We start from the raw sequence: 16,402 nt of genomic DNA on the forward strand, positions 1-16,402 counted from the left end.
GTCATCAAATTGAATGACAGAAGTAAAAAGGGTGGGACGAAAAGCAGGGAATTTGAGGGTAATAAAATAGTGTGACTAGAGCATTTGGGGATTAAGGAATTAGCAGTGTGTAGTAGAGGCCCAAAGCCCAGAGGGTAAGTCCGTTGGATGCTTTCCATCACAGAGGTCCCCACCTCCAGGCTGGGAACCAGTACCTCCTGTCAGATCAGCATTAGCTTAGAAATAAAGTGCACAATAAATATAATGTGTTTGAATCATCCCCAAACTATCCCCCCAACTCAGGTCCATGAAAAAATTATCTTCCACAAATTTGGTTCCTGGTGCCAAAAAGGTTGGGGACCGCTGCTCTAGAGGCATCCAGGGACCAGTGATTCTCAAACCAAAGGATACATTCAAATCATTGGGGAAACTTGTTTAAAATGCATATTCCTGGGCCTCACCCAGGAGATTCTTATTCACCAGATTTGGTGTGAGATCCAGGGATCTGCATGTCTCTAGCAGATGTGAGGTTGATGATGTTGTGGGTACCAGGTGGGTCACACATGGAGAAGCAACACAGGACTAGGACTTAGGAGGACAAGGATATATCTGTGTTGTTCTCCAACGTTTGGGTCAGACTGTGGTGCTGGAGAAGACTCCTGAAAGTCCCTGCAACAGCAGGAAGATCAAACCAGTCAATCTTAAGGGAGATTAACCCGGAATATTCACTGGAAGGACTGATGGTGAAGCTGAAGCTCCAGTATTTTGGTCATCTGTTGCAGACATAGTCCCTGATACTGGAAAAGATTGAGGGCAGAAGGAGAAGAGGGCAACAGAGGATGAGATGGCTGGATGGCACCACCGAGGCAATGAACATGAACGTGGGCCAACTCCAGGAGATGGTGAGGGACAGGGAGGCCTGGTGTGCTGCAGTCCATGAGGTCACAAAGTGTCAGACACGACGGGATGACTGATACAACAACAGATACTCAAGTACCATATTTGTGGATGGATATGATGGAGTTTGATGAATTTAAGATCATTTACTTAAATCTTGAATTTAAGATCAGGATTCGTCAACTCAGTGAACACAGGTGTTAAGAGACGGCCCGAGGGCTTGGCAGATAAGACTTGGAATTTGCAGGGCAACAAAACTCATACTTACTTAGCTTTCGAGTGACTCTCTGTCAATGGGTTTTCCTCTGTATGGTTCATGCTTTGGCTGAGGCTTGGTATTTCTCTTTCCACACATCTCCCTCTCTCTCCTCCTTGGCCTCCACCCATTCCTCCCCCTTTATTATGGTTTTGTGCAAATGCATCCCTTTAAAATGCATTTGTAGAGCTCTCTTATGTATAAACTTTTGACGTGATAATCAAGGTTGAGCGTGTTTTACTCCAGTCTCCCATTTTTGTGAGATTCTTACATTCATTTTGCAGCTGCTGGCCTTGACATTATGCTGAAAGGTTAAGAGTAGGGGTTTTTGCAGTCTGTGTTGTAGCAGTCAAGATAGCTGGCTAAAATGAAGGTTGAATTTGTGTCTCTGAGAAAACCATCATGGAGGTCTTTCATTTACATCTGGTTTGAGTTTGGAGCTTCTTCATCAAGGCGCACCACCTCCCAGTACTCCTACACAGGTAACAAATATCCTAGCTGGAGGGCCAGCTTCTGTGTGCTATCAGAGTTCCAAAGCTTTGCTCGCTGGGATGAAACTCCAAGGTGTATTTTTGTCATGTTTGCTTTAGGGTGTTGATTTGGTTATGTGGCTAAAACCAAAGGCTTATTCTCCAGTCTCTTCTAGAACAAGACTTTAGAATGTCAGACTTTACATGTGACTCCCTTTCTATGAAGAACAGATGGTGGGTTTAATTTTGTAGAAAGAAAATTAGAAACCAGTGAAATCTTACATGATTTCACATTAGTACCGAAACCAAATACATTGAAAACATTCAGAACTGTTCCTAGTTATGGATCTACTGGTGGCAATGAGAAATTCCCAGGGCTTTCTGTGAGGAGGACTTCCACCAACACTTGGTTTATTCCATACCTCTCCCCATCCCCCAGCAGTCTGTTCTGAATCTTTCTCCATTTAATCTATTTATTTTTATTTATTGAGCAAGCAATATTATAACCATGACTGCATTTTTTTAAATTACAAGAAAACTTACCCTGGGTCCAGCTTGAGTAACTAATCGTATGTTTTCATTTTTCCATGTTGCCTTCCAGGCTTTGTTCATATGCCTACAGAATCTTTACATTTTTATAATCACAGTATAGTTACAAGTTTGTATTTGGCATTTTTCACTTAGGATTACATTACAGGACTCTTTTCGCATTGCTCTGTATTATTCACGATGATGATCTTTCATTGAGTCATGAAGCCCCAGTTTTATCTGACCATCTTATTTTAGTCATATGTTCATCCTCCTTAAAAAGATGATGATGAAATAAAACACAGCCACCATCATTCAGATTGTTGCTTTCCCAACTCTTCTCTAAGCTCACTTGCTCTCTGTCCCTGTGAACTTCCTATTCACTTAGCACCTCCTATTCCATAGTGGCTGTGGTTCTCTGGTTTCACTGACTGTCATCAACTGCTCTCTCCATATGAAGCCTCCAGCCCTGGACTCCTTTAATCCTGAGGCTTCTGCCAGGCTGAGACCACCTTTGGCCATCCCAGTCATTGCTTTCTCTCCAAGTCCTATGCCAAAGGCAGAACCAGCTTTTTTCATCTTATCTTGGTTGCCACATATTATTTTCAATCATTTAGATACCATTTGGGCTTCCCTGGTGGCTCAGATGGTAGAGAATACGCCTGCAATGTGGGAGACCTGGGTTCGATCCCTGAGTTGGGAAGATCCCCTTGAGGAGGGCATGGCAACCCACTTGCCTGGAGAAACCCCATGGACAGAGGAGCCTGGCAGACTACAGTCCATGAGGTCACAAAGAATCGGACATGACTGAGTGACTAAACACACCCAGATATCATTTAGGATTCTTAACTGCAAGCCACAGAAACTAACATAAGCATTGGGGAACTCACTGTAACCAGCCTAGGAAGCCTACGTGGCACTGAAGTACTCCAGAGAGCAACAGGAATGGTCTCAGAACATAAGTGATGGGATCAGAATGAAGGACCCAAAGCTGTCTGTGGTCTTTTGGCCACTTTAAGTTTTCAGATTCCAGGGATTTCAGATTCCAGGGATTGTTCAGTTGGCTCATACTGCTTACGTTGGCTTCAGCTGTCAGGGTCCCTGAATACATTCCTATTATACTTCATCCAGTGTGGAAGAGGATTTCCTAGAGGACTCAGGGAAAAGGTAATCATTGCCAGGCTGCCCTATGCATATATCCTACCATCAGTATACATTTACACAAACATCCCTTCCTAACAGTAACTTCCATACAACAGATCCCAAAACGTTGTTCATTACAGCATCCAGCTCCAAACCAAAACCTTTGGGGGATTTTAATCCTCCTACTACCACCCCTTCTTTTGCACAGCTCAAGTTAAAATAGGGATGTGACTACCTTGATTCTCCTACTTCTCTGAATGCCTTCCATTTTTTCTGCTCCCTGGCTTATGGCCAACAGTGACTATTTAGAAAAATACTGTAATAACAAGCAGTTTTTTAAAATTAGCTAATTAATTTGATTGCCCTGGATCTTGGTTGCTGTGCGCGGGCTTTCTCTAGTTGTGGTGCACGAGATTCTTGTGGTGGTAGCTTCCTTTGTTGCAGAGCACAAGCCCAAGGGTGAGCGGGCTCCGTAGTTGTGGCGCACAGGCTTACTTGCTCCTTGGCATGTAGAATCTTCCCGGACCAGGGACTGAACCTGTGTCCCCTGCATTGGCAGGCGGATTCTTAAACACTGGACCACCAGGGAAGTCCCAAGCAGTTGTTTTTCATATGAGGAAGGGGACTATTAGAAGATTGGAGGATTTTATCCAAAGTGTACATCTCCTTGGATCCTAGCCTCACCCCAGGCAAGACATATCATGACCTCTGGGGAAAAGGTATGGCATCATATGTGTACTTTGAAAAATCTTCTCTTTCAATTCTCTTATCTTGCCTCTACATCCATCCTCCCCCATTCTCGAAAACCTCCAGTGGAATGGAGAGAGCATCAATTTGATTTGACAGCTGGATCTGCTTCTTACACATTATAAAACTTGTGTTGAATGATTTAAGTTCTTCCAGTGGAGGGACAAAATGGAGCTCTTCTGTGCTCCTGCTTGGTGACTTCTAGCGTGTTTGTGGCTATACTTCATTCTTTTATTTCATTACCCAATGACACTGTCAGATCTACATTATAGTCAGTCCTTGGATATGAGAAATGTGGCTTCCAGGACCCCCAAGGATACCAAAGTCTGCAGATGCTCAAGTCTTATTTATATAAGATGGTATGGTATTATGTATAACCTATGTGCCTCTTCTCAGAAACTTTAAGTAATCTCTGGATTACTTATAATACCTCATACAATGTAAATGATGTTTAAATAGTTGTATAATGTAAATGTTATGGCTTCACAGGTGGTGCTAGTGGTAAAGAACCCATCTGCCAATGCAGGAGAAATAAGAGATGTGGATTCAGTCCCTGGGTTGGGCAGATCCCCTGGAGGAGGGCATGGCAACCCACTTCAGTATTCTTGCCTGGAGAATCCCATGGTCAAAGGAGCCTGGTGGGCTACAGTCCATGGGGTCATAAAAGAGTCAGACATGCCTTAGCAAGCTAACAACAACAACAGTGATGATATCTATAAATAGGTTTATTTTCTACATACTGGTCTACTTCTTGGTATTTTTTTTTTACTAATTAATATATTACGGAGAGTTGTCCAGTTTAACAGATATATATATCTACTTCATTCTAACAGATTAGTTGTATTCCATTGCTTGAATGGATTAGATTTGGGAGGATTTAACCAAGCTCCTTTTCATAGATATTCAGGTTGTTTCCAGATTTTTTGGTTTTGTTCTTACGAAAAGTATGGCAATAAAAGTTTTTCTGTATACAACTTTATGCGCTAATATCTAAAGGGTGAACTACTGAAAGTAGAGCTGCTGGGCTCAAGGGTTTGTGCATTTAAAATTTGGTAGGTACTGCAAAGTTCCCTATTAAGAACTGCCCCAGTTAAAAAAAAAAAAAAAAAAAGAACTGCCCCAGTTTAGACTCCCATCAACAGTGAACATTCTTTCCGTATTGATATTGTCAAACTTTATAATCTTTGCCAATCTGATGGGGGTAAGTGGAATTTTGTTGTTTTAGTTTGCATTTATTTGATTACATGGAACATTATACAGTTTTCATATATATGTTGTATTTCTCTGCTATACTAGTCAGCTTGGACTGCTAAAACAAAATGTCATTGACATGGTGGCTTAAACAACAGGAATTTATTTATCATGGTTCTGGAGGCTGCGGAAAGTCCACGATCAAGGCACTGGCACATTTGATGCCCCAGTGGGGACTCTTTTCCTGGCTTGATGACAGCTGGCTTCTCACTATATCCTTAGATGGTGGAGAGAAAGACAGAAAGTGCTGGTCTTTCTTCCTCTTCTGATAAGAATACTAATCCAGTTAATCCTAAAGGAAATCAACACTGAACATTCATTGGAAGGACTGATGCTGAAGCTGAAGCTCCAATCCTTTGGCTACCTGATGTGAAGAGTGGATTCACTGGAAAAGACCTTGATGCTGGGAAAGACTGAGGACAGGAGGAAAAGGGGGTGATAGAGAATGAAATTGTTGGATGGCATCACCAACCAAATGGACATGAGTTTGAGCAAACTCTGGGAGATAGTGAAGGACAGGGAAGCTTGGTGTGCTGCAAGCTTGGTATATGACCATGAAGTCGCAAAGAGTAGGACATGAACAACAACCATCCCATGAGGGGAGAGGTCCCATCACATGACATCATTTAAACCTAATTAACTCCCAAAGGTGCCATGTCCAAATACCATCACATTGGGGTTAGGGCTTTAAGACATGAACTTATGAAATGACTGTGAACTACCCATTCATGCCCTTTGAACTTATTTCCTTTGGGTTGTTCGTCTTTTTTCTTACTAATTTGTTAAAACAATGGGCTAGCAGTTGACAGAGCCTTGAGCTTCTATTATTTGTTTTTGTCTCTCACTATGATTTATTCTTTGGTTTAGTTGTTTATCACTGACTAACCAAGGTCCTGTGAGTTAGTCCTAATTTTAGGAATAGTGTGTCTGAGAAGACTTGGAATTTTCCCCATCCTGTCTCATAGAAAACTCCTTGACGAAAAGGAGGGAGGAGGTTCGTCAGGAGGACTGGGAAGGAGTAGAGGGCGGATGGGAGGCTGATGGAACTAGGAGGCTGATATCGAAAGCTCTCCTCCCTTTATTTTTTCCTTTGATATTTCTTTCTTTCTCTGCACTTCCCCTCCTTCTTTCCTTTCTGTTTCCCACTTTGCTTCTGGCTGTGTACTATAAAAATACAATTCTGGAGCTTGTGGTTGGATTCTCACCATGGGGACTGAGATGGAATTTCAAGTCACTCATCATAATTCAACTTTATAAATTAGAGAATTCTTATGAATAGAAGAGGATGGAATGTGGTTTCATGTTTTCTTTCCCCAGGGACCCTGCCCAGTTTGGCCATAGGAAACTAAGCTAAGGGTGGGATTAGTTCTAGGAAGTGGATTTTTAGCTGCATGTCTAAGCTAGATATTATAGACAATGCCTTAGTTATCTGTGTTCACGAGAAATCAGGAAGTGATGAGTAACTGAAGTCTCCAAATGTGCCAGAAATATACTTCCTCTGTTTGATCATCCCAATTATCCTTCTATGAGGACTATCAAAGAGGATTTATTTCTATTCATTTTACTCTTCTGTTTTCCATGAACAACACAGGCAGGGAGGCAACATGCTGCATGAAAAGAAAAGTGCTGGACTAGGAGTCATGTGTGTGCCTCAGCTGCTCAGTCATGTCTAACTCTTTGTGACCTCATGGACCGTAGCCTGCCAGGCTCCCCTATTCGTGGAATTTTCCAGGCAAGAATACTGGGGTCTGTTGCCATGCCCTCCTCCAAGGTATCTTCCCAACCCAGGGATTGAACCTGAGTCTTCTGCATCGACAGATGGATTCTTTACCACTGAGCCACCAGGGAAGCCCAGATAGGAGTCAGGAGACCTCAATTTTAGTCCTGTCTGTGCCCCTCACTAGCCGGAGACTATGGGTAAATCATACAGCTTCTCTGAGCCCCAGTTTCTTCCTGTAAAAGGGACAAAATAATCAATCTCCCAGAGTGACTCAGGGGCCCTGTAACGTGTGACCTGGGGTTAGTGGTGCCAATACCATACAACCTGTCCCCATGCTTGTGAGCTGTCTGCACAGTGCTCAGCGTAGAGAAGGAGCCCGACAAATGTCTGCATGGTTTTCTTCCTTGTCCTGGAAGGACCAGCAGACTGTGTTAATTTCCTATGGCTGTTGTAATGAATAACTACAAACTTAATGGCTTAAAGCAACCGAAATTTATTCCCTCACAATTCTGGAGGCCAGACATTCAAACTCAAGGTATTTTCCGGGCTGTGCTTCTTCTAGTAGCTGGGGGTGAATTCTCCTTACTTCTTTCAGCTCCTGGCCTGTGGCTGCTCAACCCAGCCTCTGCTTCTGTGGTCACGTGGCATTCTCCTCTGTCTTCTAAGGACACTTGTTATTGGATTTAGGGCCCCCTCCATCCCCCAGAAGAGGATGATCTCATCTCAAGATCCTTAATCACATTGACATTGACCCCTTTTCCAAATAAGTTCACATTTACAAGTTTTCAGGGTTAGAGCATGGACGTGTCTTTTGGGGAAAGCCACCATTCAAACCGCCCCACACACTCTAGGGATTACTTTATATATCAAGACTGCAACCTGACTTGACACTTTTTCTTTTTATAACCACCCAGTGAATCCATCATCAGTTTATTAATAAATCAGGATATGTCAGGGAGGAGAAGAAAGAACAAAAGCTTGTTTTTTGTTTGCTGTGTTTTGTATTTACTAATAAGAGAAAGCCTTCTCTCCTGAGTCCCCAGTTTAGGAGTGATGAGTTGACTGTATTTGCCACTCGTGTGGCCATCCCCGTTCTCTATTCACATCTGGTGATTAGGAAACTGCAGCCCTTCAGTCACATAACCTTCTGTCCTGACCTTGCTCCAACCATGTCTCCTGCTGGCTGCAGCCACAGGACCTCTGACCTCTCACCGCAGCTCTCTGAACATGGTGCCCTAGACTGGCAGACTGACATCCAGCTCTGGGCTTGAAGCTCTGATTAGATGGTTCTTTGCTGAGCTGCTCAGCCCTCCCACTCATCATGGCTTAGTCACTCTCTGAACCTTCAGGGACCCAGTTTAAGCTCTCAACGTCATCCAGAGACCCCTCTGTGCCCTGGAATGTAGTTGAGTGACAGTGACAGTGACAGTGCCAGTTCTCAGCCACTCAGTCGTGTCCGACTCTTGGCGACCCCGTGGACTGCAGCCCACCAGGCTCCTCCGTCCATGGGATTGTCCAGGCAAGAGTACTGGAGGGGGCTGCCATTGCCTTCTCCAGGAGACCCAGGTTCAATTCCTGGGTTTGGAAGATCTGCTGGAGAAGGGATAGGCTACCCACTCCAGTATTCTTGGACTTCCCTTGTGGCTCAGCTGGTAAAGAATCCACCCGCATTGCGGGAGACCTGGGTTCGATCCCTGGGTTGGGTAGATCCCCTAGAGAATGGAATGGCTACCCACTCCAGTATTCTGGCCTGGAGAATTCCATGGACTGTATAGTCAGACCACGGGGTTGCAGAGTTGGACATGACTGAGTGACTTTCACATAGTGTTGCTCAGTGTCCCAAGGAAGGGACATTCCAGGGAATGATCCAGAAGCTCAAGAGCAGTGTGCTGGAGAGAAAGCAGGCAGTGCTGGAACTGCCTGAGTGGGGGCTGAGGAGACTCGTGTCCAAACTCTGCTGTGACCGCATGACTGAGGCAGGTCACAGGTCTCCAATCCTTGGGTGGGAAACTTCATCTCTGAAAGGTGAGAATGTTTGTGACCAGGGCTGCTGAGAGGACTAGAAATTACATGTGCTATCTGGCACCAAGTGGATACCAGAATAATTACAGCTATTTTACCATCATTCCTCCTCTGAGGACTTCTCAACCCATACCCTACCCAGGCAGGCAGCCAGTTCCCCGGGAGACTCCCCTAGTCTTGTCTTAGCTACATAAAGCTCTCTGCTGCTAGGTCCAGTCCATTTGTGCAACCCGGGGTGCATCTCTCCTTGTTCTCAGGTCCTAGCTCAACACTGGCATACAGCTGGTACTCAGGGCCTGCTGCATCATGAAAGAACACAGGGTACCCATGCTTAGCACTCTGCTTGGCATGATAGCTCTCTGTGAAAGGGCCAGTTAAATGCATGGGAATGTCGAATCACCTTCAGGATAGAACTTTAACTTTCTGACATTTTTAATCTCTCCTGATTCACCACGGAAGCAGGAAAGATGATCATCATGGTTTTACTAAGCACATATTTAGTGCCTGTTCTCTGCTGTATGTGTAGATATCCTAACTTAAATCTTCTTAGAGCCTTGTGAGGTAGGGATGCAGAGAGCTTCAGAAACTTTCTGGTCGCCCTGGTAGAAGTGGCAGGGGTGTGATAGGGGCATCTGCTTCTGGAGCAGGGCCTCTAAACCCTCATACTGCGTTGCCTTTACTGCATGGAGACACTGGGCCGTGGCCTCCTCACCGACTTGAGCGAAGCCCTGTCCTTCTAGCCTGGACCCCAAGGACCTGAGGAGTAAGCCTCAGTTAAGATGTGCGAGCAGTGCACTGCGCTCGCCAAGGCCATGGTCCCCAAAGCCAGGATCACATACAATTTTGGTGAGCCCTATGCATTTGTGCCTTTGTGTGTCCCTTCCTTTATTAAAAAAAAAAAAAAAAGTATATAATATATATACAAATTATATAAATGTAAAAATATATAAAATATGTATATGTATGCATATACAGTTGTGCCTTTGTGTGTCTCTTCGTTTATATATATATGTGTGTGTGTGTGTGTGCGCGTGTGTGTGCAGATATATGTTCATTGTATTTTATTACTTCGTCTGTATGAAGACGAGTATAACCCAAGCCGGGTTCTATTTTGTTTCTCAGATTTTAACACAGGCCCCGTGCCAACTTGTGCCTAATGGATGCGCCTTTTGGGCTAGCCACGGCCTCTGCGGGTTAAGCAAGAGCGGGTATGGCGGTCCCCTAACGGGCCTCTGTCTCCACAGGTCCCGCAGCGGATGGCTGTGGCCGAGGGCGCCCCGGAGGACGGCGGCGGCGGCGCCCCGGGCGTGTGGGGCTCCTGGGGCCCCTGGTCCGCCTGCTCGCGCAGCTGCAGCGGCGGCGTGATGGAGCAGACGCGGCCCTGCCTGCCCAGCTCGTACCGCGCGCGCGGGGGCCCGCGGCCCGGAGCCCCCGCGCGCGCCTTCGCGGGCCACGTGGTGTCAGCCGTGCGCACGTCGGTGCCGCTGCACCGGAGCCGCGAGGAGACACGCGCCCCTGCCGGCCTCAACTCCAGTCGCCAGGGCCCGGCGCTGCGAGGCAGCCGGCACCCGCAGGCCCGGGGCCGCGAACCCACGGCGGAGAGAAGGTACCTGCCCTCCCGACCCCCGCGCGCCCTCCCGCTATCGTCCTTGTACCTAATGGGATGTGCCGCGCTCGCCACTCTTCAGCCTAGATCGCGCGGTTAAAGCTTTGCTTCTGCCAGGTGGGGAGGAATTCTTGGCTCCACGGGTCTCCTTCCATCCTTTGATTTATTTTGCAGCCTTTTAAAGCGTGGAGGCCACTCCCACCCCCTCTGTGATTCTGAATAGTCTTCAAAGTGAAGCTGAGTTTAAGAATGTCCTTAGGCTCAACTTTAGGGAGGCCCTGCAGAGGACTGAAAGAGCTACCTGGAGCGGGGAGACCTCCTTCCTAGTACTCCTCTGCTGCTGCTGCTAAGTCGCCTCAGTCCTGTCCGACTCTGTGCGACCCCATAGACGGAAGCCGACCAGGCTCCCCCGTCCCTGGGATTCTCCAGGCAAGAACACTGGAGTGGGTTGCCATTTCCTTCTCCAATGCATGAAAGTGAAGTCGCTCACTCGTGTCCGACTCTTCGCGACCCCATGGACTGCAGCCTACCAGGCTCCTCCATCCATGGGATTTTCCAGGCAAGAGCACTGGAGTGGGGTGCCATCGCCTTCTCCGAGTACTCCTCTAGTGCTAGGGAAAAGGGAGAATCCTGGCCGCAGGCTGTGTGGATTTGAGCTGAGAACACAAAACAAGGGGCTTTTTAAAACCAAGAGCTGACATGAGTTTGGAATCCCTGAACAGGTTGGGTGTCTGGAGTCTAACTTGCTCCCAGCCTATAGATTTCAGGATTCTCTGAATTTTTCTAGAAAGTTTCTCCAAAGTATTTTGAGTGAACTCACAACTGTGAGAATATGTCTAATTAATTAGATCTAGATGTTTTTTGGAGTCAGCAAAATGTAAACTCCAGAAATGGCATAGTGGTATCAGAATAGCTGTATAACTCTCCAAAACCTTAGGTGGCTAGGCTAGCATAAATAAGCCAAAATAGGCAGTGCCCATGGAAAGGTAGGAATACAGACGCTGAGAAAAACTTGTCAGTGAATTAATCAACCAACATTCACAGATTATTCAGTATTCATTCTGCAGCATTTGTTGGGCACCCAAGGTTCATGATAAATTCTGAGAGAATATTCCTATGAAAGCAATTTGTGGTTCAGTTGTATAGTCCTTTCTGACTCTTTGTGACCCCATGAACTACAGCACACCAGGCTTCCCTGTCCTTCACTATCTCTTGGAGTTTGCTAAAACTCATGTCCATTGAGTCAGTGATGCCATCCTACCATCTCGTCCTCTGTCAGAGAATGAAAGCAATAAAGAACAGACATTTACAGGAAGAATATTAAGTATAAGCTATGCTCACTGTGCTTAAAGAAAGTGAAACTCTTTGTCGTCCAGTTGTGTCAGACTCTTTTCGACCCCATGGACTGTGTAGCCTGCCAGGCTCCTCTGTCCATGAAATTCACCAGGCAAGAATACTGGAGTGGGTAGCATTCCCTTCTCCAGGGTATCTTCCTGATCCAGGGATTGAACCTGAATCTCCTACATTGCAGGCAGATTCTTCACCATCTGAGCCACCTGGGGATCCCCACTATGCTTAAGGAATACTTAGTTTAGTCATTAAGCCAAATTAATGCCCAGTTTAGGCAGGGCGTAGTGTACAAGATGGGCTGCCTGGCCCCTCTTGTCACTTGCAGTTCAGACATTAGCATCGATGGCCACCCTTCCCCACTGTGGTTAACACTGCCCGAGTCCTTCTCAGCTGCCAGCCACCTGGAAATAGAGAGGAGTTACAACCCATCCACCCTTGCCTGCACAGGTCTTTCTTGACCTGGTTGTTAGGATTTTGGAGAGAAAGGGCCATTTCACAGAGAAGGTGCTTTGGCCGAATCCTGAATTGATAAACCAAATTTGAACTGATAGAAGGGAGATTTTGGAGGCCTGGCTGGCCTGCCAGTGGGAGAGTAAAAGAGGAGATCACCTGGGAGAAGGTGCTTCCTTCTTTCTCTGTTCCTGAGTATAGACCCGAGGACCCCCCAGTACCACTCTGGGACTGAGAGGCTGCTGCTTCTAAAGCCAAGGTTTGGTATGTGTTATCTCTCTTCATCCTGACCACAACCCCATAATAACATAGCTCTCCAGTCCCTTATCTAAAATGCTTATGGCAGTGCATTTTAGAATTCAGAACTGTTCAGAGTTTATCAAGGTGATTCAGGGCATATTTCACATGTTAATGGCATTCCTTCCATGGCATGGGGCAGCACCCCATCAGCAAACACATCACTATTGCTGCAGTGAAACCTACAAATGTTCACATCAGCTGGGAAAGAAAAAAAGACCATAAAAAAGCCTTATGTCAGTTAAGGTGATGCTTGCTGCCCAGCGAGTTTTGGTACCAAACAGAAAAATGCAAAAAGCAAAAGAAAGACAAAAAGTTGGTTTTCCAAATGCTTGGTTTCAAAATTTCAGATTTATAACAGCTTATGGAATGCCTGTTCTGTACCAGCCACTGTTCTTGTCTCTTTACACGGACAACCCTACAAGATAGGTACTAATATCATCTTCATTTTAGAGGTGAGGCCCAGAGACCCAGAGAAGGGGAGTAACCTGCCCAACGTCACACAGCTAGTCTGTGAAGAGTCAGGATTGGAACTCAGGCAGTCCTGGCTCTAAGGATGTGATGAAGTGTTGTTACACATGAGGATCTAAGGCCCGAAGAGGTTTAAGTGATTGCTCAGATTCTTAGATCCATGAGAAAGCTGAGATTTGAAGGTGCTACTGACTCCCAGATCCCTGGAGTACTAGGGACTTCTCTTCCAGCCTCTGTGGTTGAAAACCCAGGAGAGCTGCCTGGGGAACAGGCTGCAGTTGGCTGCAGGCCTGGGCTGCAAGCATTCCAGCCCGTGCGTTTTGGCAGCAGGATTTTTTTTTTTTTCTTCTCACTTATTGACAAGGGGCCAATTACTGTTTACTATGAAGTTCCTACAAGTTTCTATCATGCTTTTGTAATTTGACAGTTTAAGATGGAACAATCCAGATATTACCCTGGAAGACCCACACTGCTTACAAATGTCGAGCTCTTCCTAGCTGACAAAAATCACATTTGCTTGTATTTATTAGTCATTAGGAACTTGCATAGCATATGTGACCCCAGAAGAGATGTCAGTGTGTTCTCTGGATGGCTGTCTGCCTCACTCTCTGTTTCAGGTTCAAGGTTTGAAGCAAAGGCCATTGGGGGTTTAGATGTTTAAGAAACTGTTAGGTTGTTATGCTAGCCGACTGAAAACCTAACTGGAGCCAGCTAACAAATAAAACAAAATGATACAACCTTCTAACAAATATTTATTAAGCATGTTGTAAGGCCCCAGACAGACACAAAGATTTAAAAACCAGGTTAGGGATGCTCCAGGTTCTTACTGAATTTAGAGCAGCTGCTTGCAAACCTAACTTTTTTTTGTATTCTTAAAAAAATTTTTTTTTAATTGGAGAATAATTTCTTTACAATGTTGTGTTTATTTCTGCTGTGTAATGATGTGAGTAAGTATACATATATTCCCTCCTTGAGCCTCCCCCCCCCCCCCACCATCTCACCCCTCTAGGTCATCTCAGAGCACTGAGCTGAGTTCTCCATGTTACATAGTTGCTTCCCACTAGCTCTGTGTTATACACCTGGTCAGTGCTACTGTCTCAGTTCCTCTCACCTTCTCCTTCCCCTGCTGTGTGCTCAAGTCCATTCTCTACAGCTGCCTTTCCATTCCTCCCCTGTGAATAGGTTCATCTGTACCATTTTTCGAGACTCCATATATATGCGTTAATATATGATACTTGTTTTTCTCCCTCTGTGTGACAGACTCCAAACTTTTTTTTTAAGTTTATTTTTAATTGGAGGATAATTGCTTTACAATGGCGTGTTGGTTTCTGCCATACCAAACGTCACTATTTTTTGAAGCGTAAGAATCCTGTCTGCAAAATCAGTCTTAGGTAGAGGCTCCGTTTGTCACACAGACAAAAGCTGAGCTGCTCTGGTTGAAGCCTCAGAGGCACTGCTGTAGAAATCCAGGGTCTAGATCCAAATGCAGCAATGGTCTCTGTTGACCATAAGAATCCTTTGCCCATCTTTTAGAAGTCTTGACATCCTGGTTACATCCCAGATGAACATCTGGATCTCAAGAGGGTTATGCTCGGGTATCTATATAATGTCAATCCAGCCAAGGCTGGGAACCACTGATCTGGAAGTATCTCTTTGGAACCTCAAGGTTCCGTGGTAAGTCTTTTAGGAATCAGTATTGTCCAGCAGAATTTTCCAGGTTTGGTGAGCACCTGGAATCACTTGCAGTGGGGTGGGGAGGTTTGTTAAAAGTGGAGCTGCCCATATGTATAAAATAGGTAATTAATGAGAACCAACTATATAGCCCAGGGAACTGTAATCAGCGCTCTGTGGTGACCTAAATGGAAAGGAAAACCAAAAAAGAGGGGCTGTATGTATAGCAGATGCACTTTGCTGTAGACACTAGCACATTGTAAAGCAACTATCCTCCAATAAAAATTAATTTAAAAAATAAATAAAAAGTAACATAAAGAAGTTCTAAAAAAAAAAAAAAGTGGAGTTGCCCAACCCCCACTCTCTCCCTTGCTTGGTGAGGATTCTGTTTGTAGGTCTGTGCTGTGACCTGTGTAGCTTTATTTTATATGATTTTGGTATGCTCCAGAGTTTGAGAACCACTGCTGTAGAATTCCAACACATGAGTGTAAATGCCTTCCAGACAAGGCAGTGTGTTGAAATAATCATGGTAATGATGATGGTGACCATTTTGGAGCGTTCATATGAACACATGCTATGTCGAATGCATTGTAATATTGGGTTGGCCAAAAAGTTTGTTCGGGCTTTTCCGTAAGATGGTACAGAAAAGCCCAGATGAACTTTTTGATCAGTCCCATGTTTACAGCTCACATGGCCCTATGAGACAGTTGCAAAGACTCACATTTTACAAATGACACTGAGACTCTGAGGAATGAAGTGACTCCATCAAGGTCACCCACTTCAGAAGCAACGGAACCAGAATTCTCAGTATATCTATCAGAGGCCAACACGAAAGCTCTTGTCTCTGAAATGAGTGTTTTTCAAATGGGCGTTTTGAAAGTGAGGCTTCTCGTTTCCAGCAGGTGTGATCCAGAAAAGCTAATTGGAGGTTAGAGACATGTCTTGAAAAGTGGATGAGGTTTGGTAGTCAAGATTTGAAAGAACTGCTTCTCTTCCTTGCCGTGTTTAGCTCTCTTACCCAGGGAAATCCTTGCATATAGTCCTGGGCACCGGAGGGGTTCAAAAAAGTTGGAAGCCATGGTCCTTGTCCTCGTGGGCCTGACACTGAGATGGTGGATGAGTGGCAAACCCATAGAGCACTACAGGGGCCAGAAAGCAGTAAAGATGTGACCAGAGTTCAGGAAGATTGGAAAGTCCTTGTGGGATGGAGCTGTCAGGAAATACTGCACAGAACAGGTAGAATTTGAACCCAACCTTGATGAGTAAATACAATTTACTTGGCTGGAATTATGTGGAAACTTCTTGAGTCTACCATTTGCTTCCCATATCAGATCTTTGTCTCATTAAAACACACACACTCACACTTTAAAAAACCTTTGAAATCATGTCATTACTGATTGGTGCTCTCCCGAGCATCCTAAAGTTACTTAACTCCTCTGAACCTCAGGGGCTTCATCTTTCAAATAAGAGCAGCAATAGTAATACCTATCATATGGGATTGTTGAGCTTGAAATGAAATAATATTTACATTGCCTGGTCCATAG

At 45.1% G+C, this 16,402-nt stretch overlaps 1 protein-coding gene across 2 annotated transcripts in view; it reads left to right on the forward strand.

The window, feature by feature from the left end:
- The window catches only part of THSD4 (thrombospondin type 1 domain containing 4), a 630,546-nt gene that overhangs the window by 85,904 nt on the left and 528,240 nt on the right, over positions 1-16,402 (forward strand). For both annotated transcript variants that reach the window (XM_065940121.1, XM_065940122.1), the window contains exon 4: positions 10,258-10,619. In XM_065940121.1, the coding sequence (XP_065796193.1) occupies positions 10,258-10,619 (362 nt within the window). The remainder of the gene's footprint in view (positions 1-10,257; positions 10,620-16,402) is intronic.

Source organism: Muntiacus reevesi, chromosome 7 (genome assembly GCF_963930625.1).
Source record: "Muntiacus reevesi chromosome 7, mMunRee1.1, whole genome shotgun sequence".
Taxonomy (NCBI): Eukaryota; Metazoa; Chordata; class Mammalia; order Artiodactyla; family Cervidae; genus Muntiacus; species Muntiacus reevesi.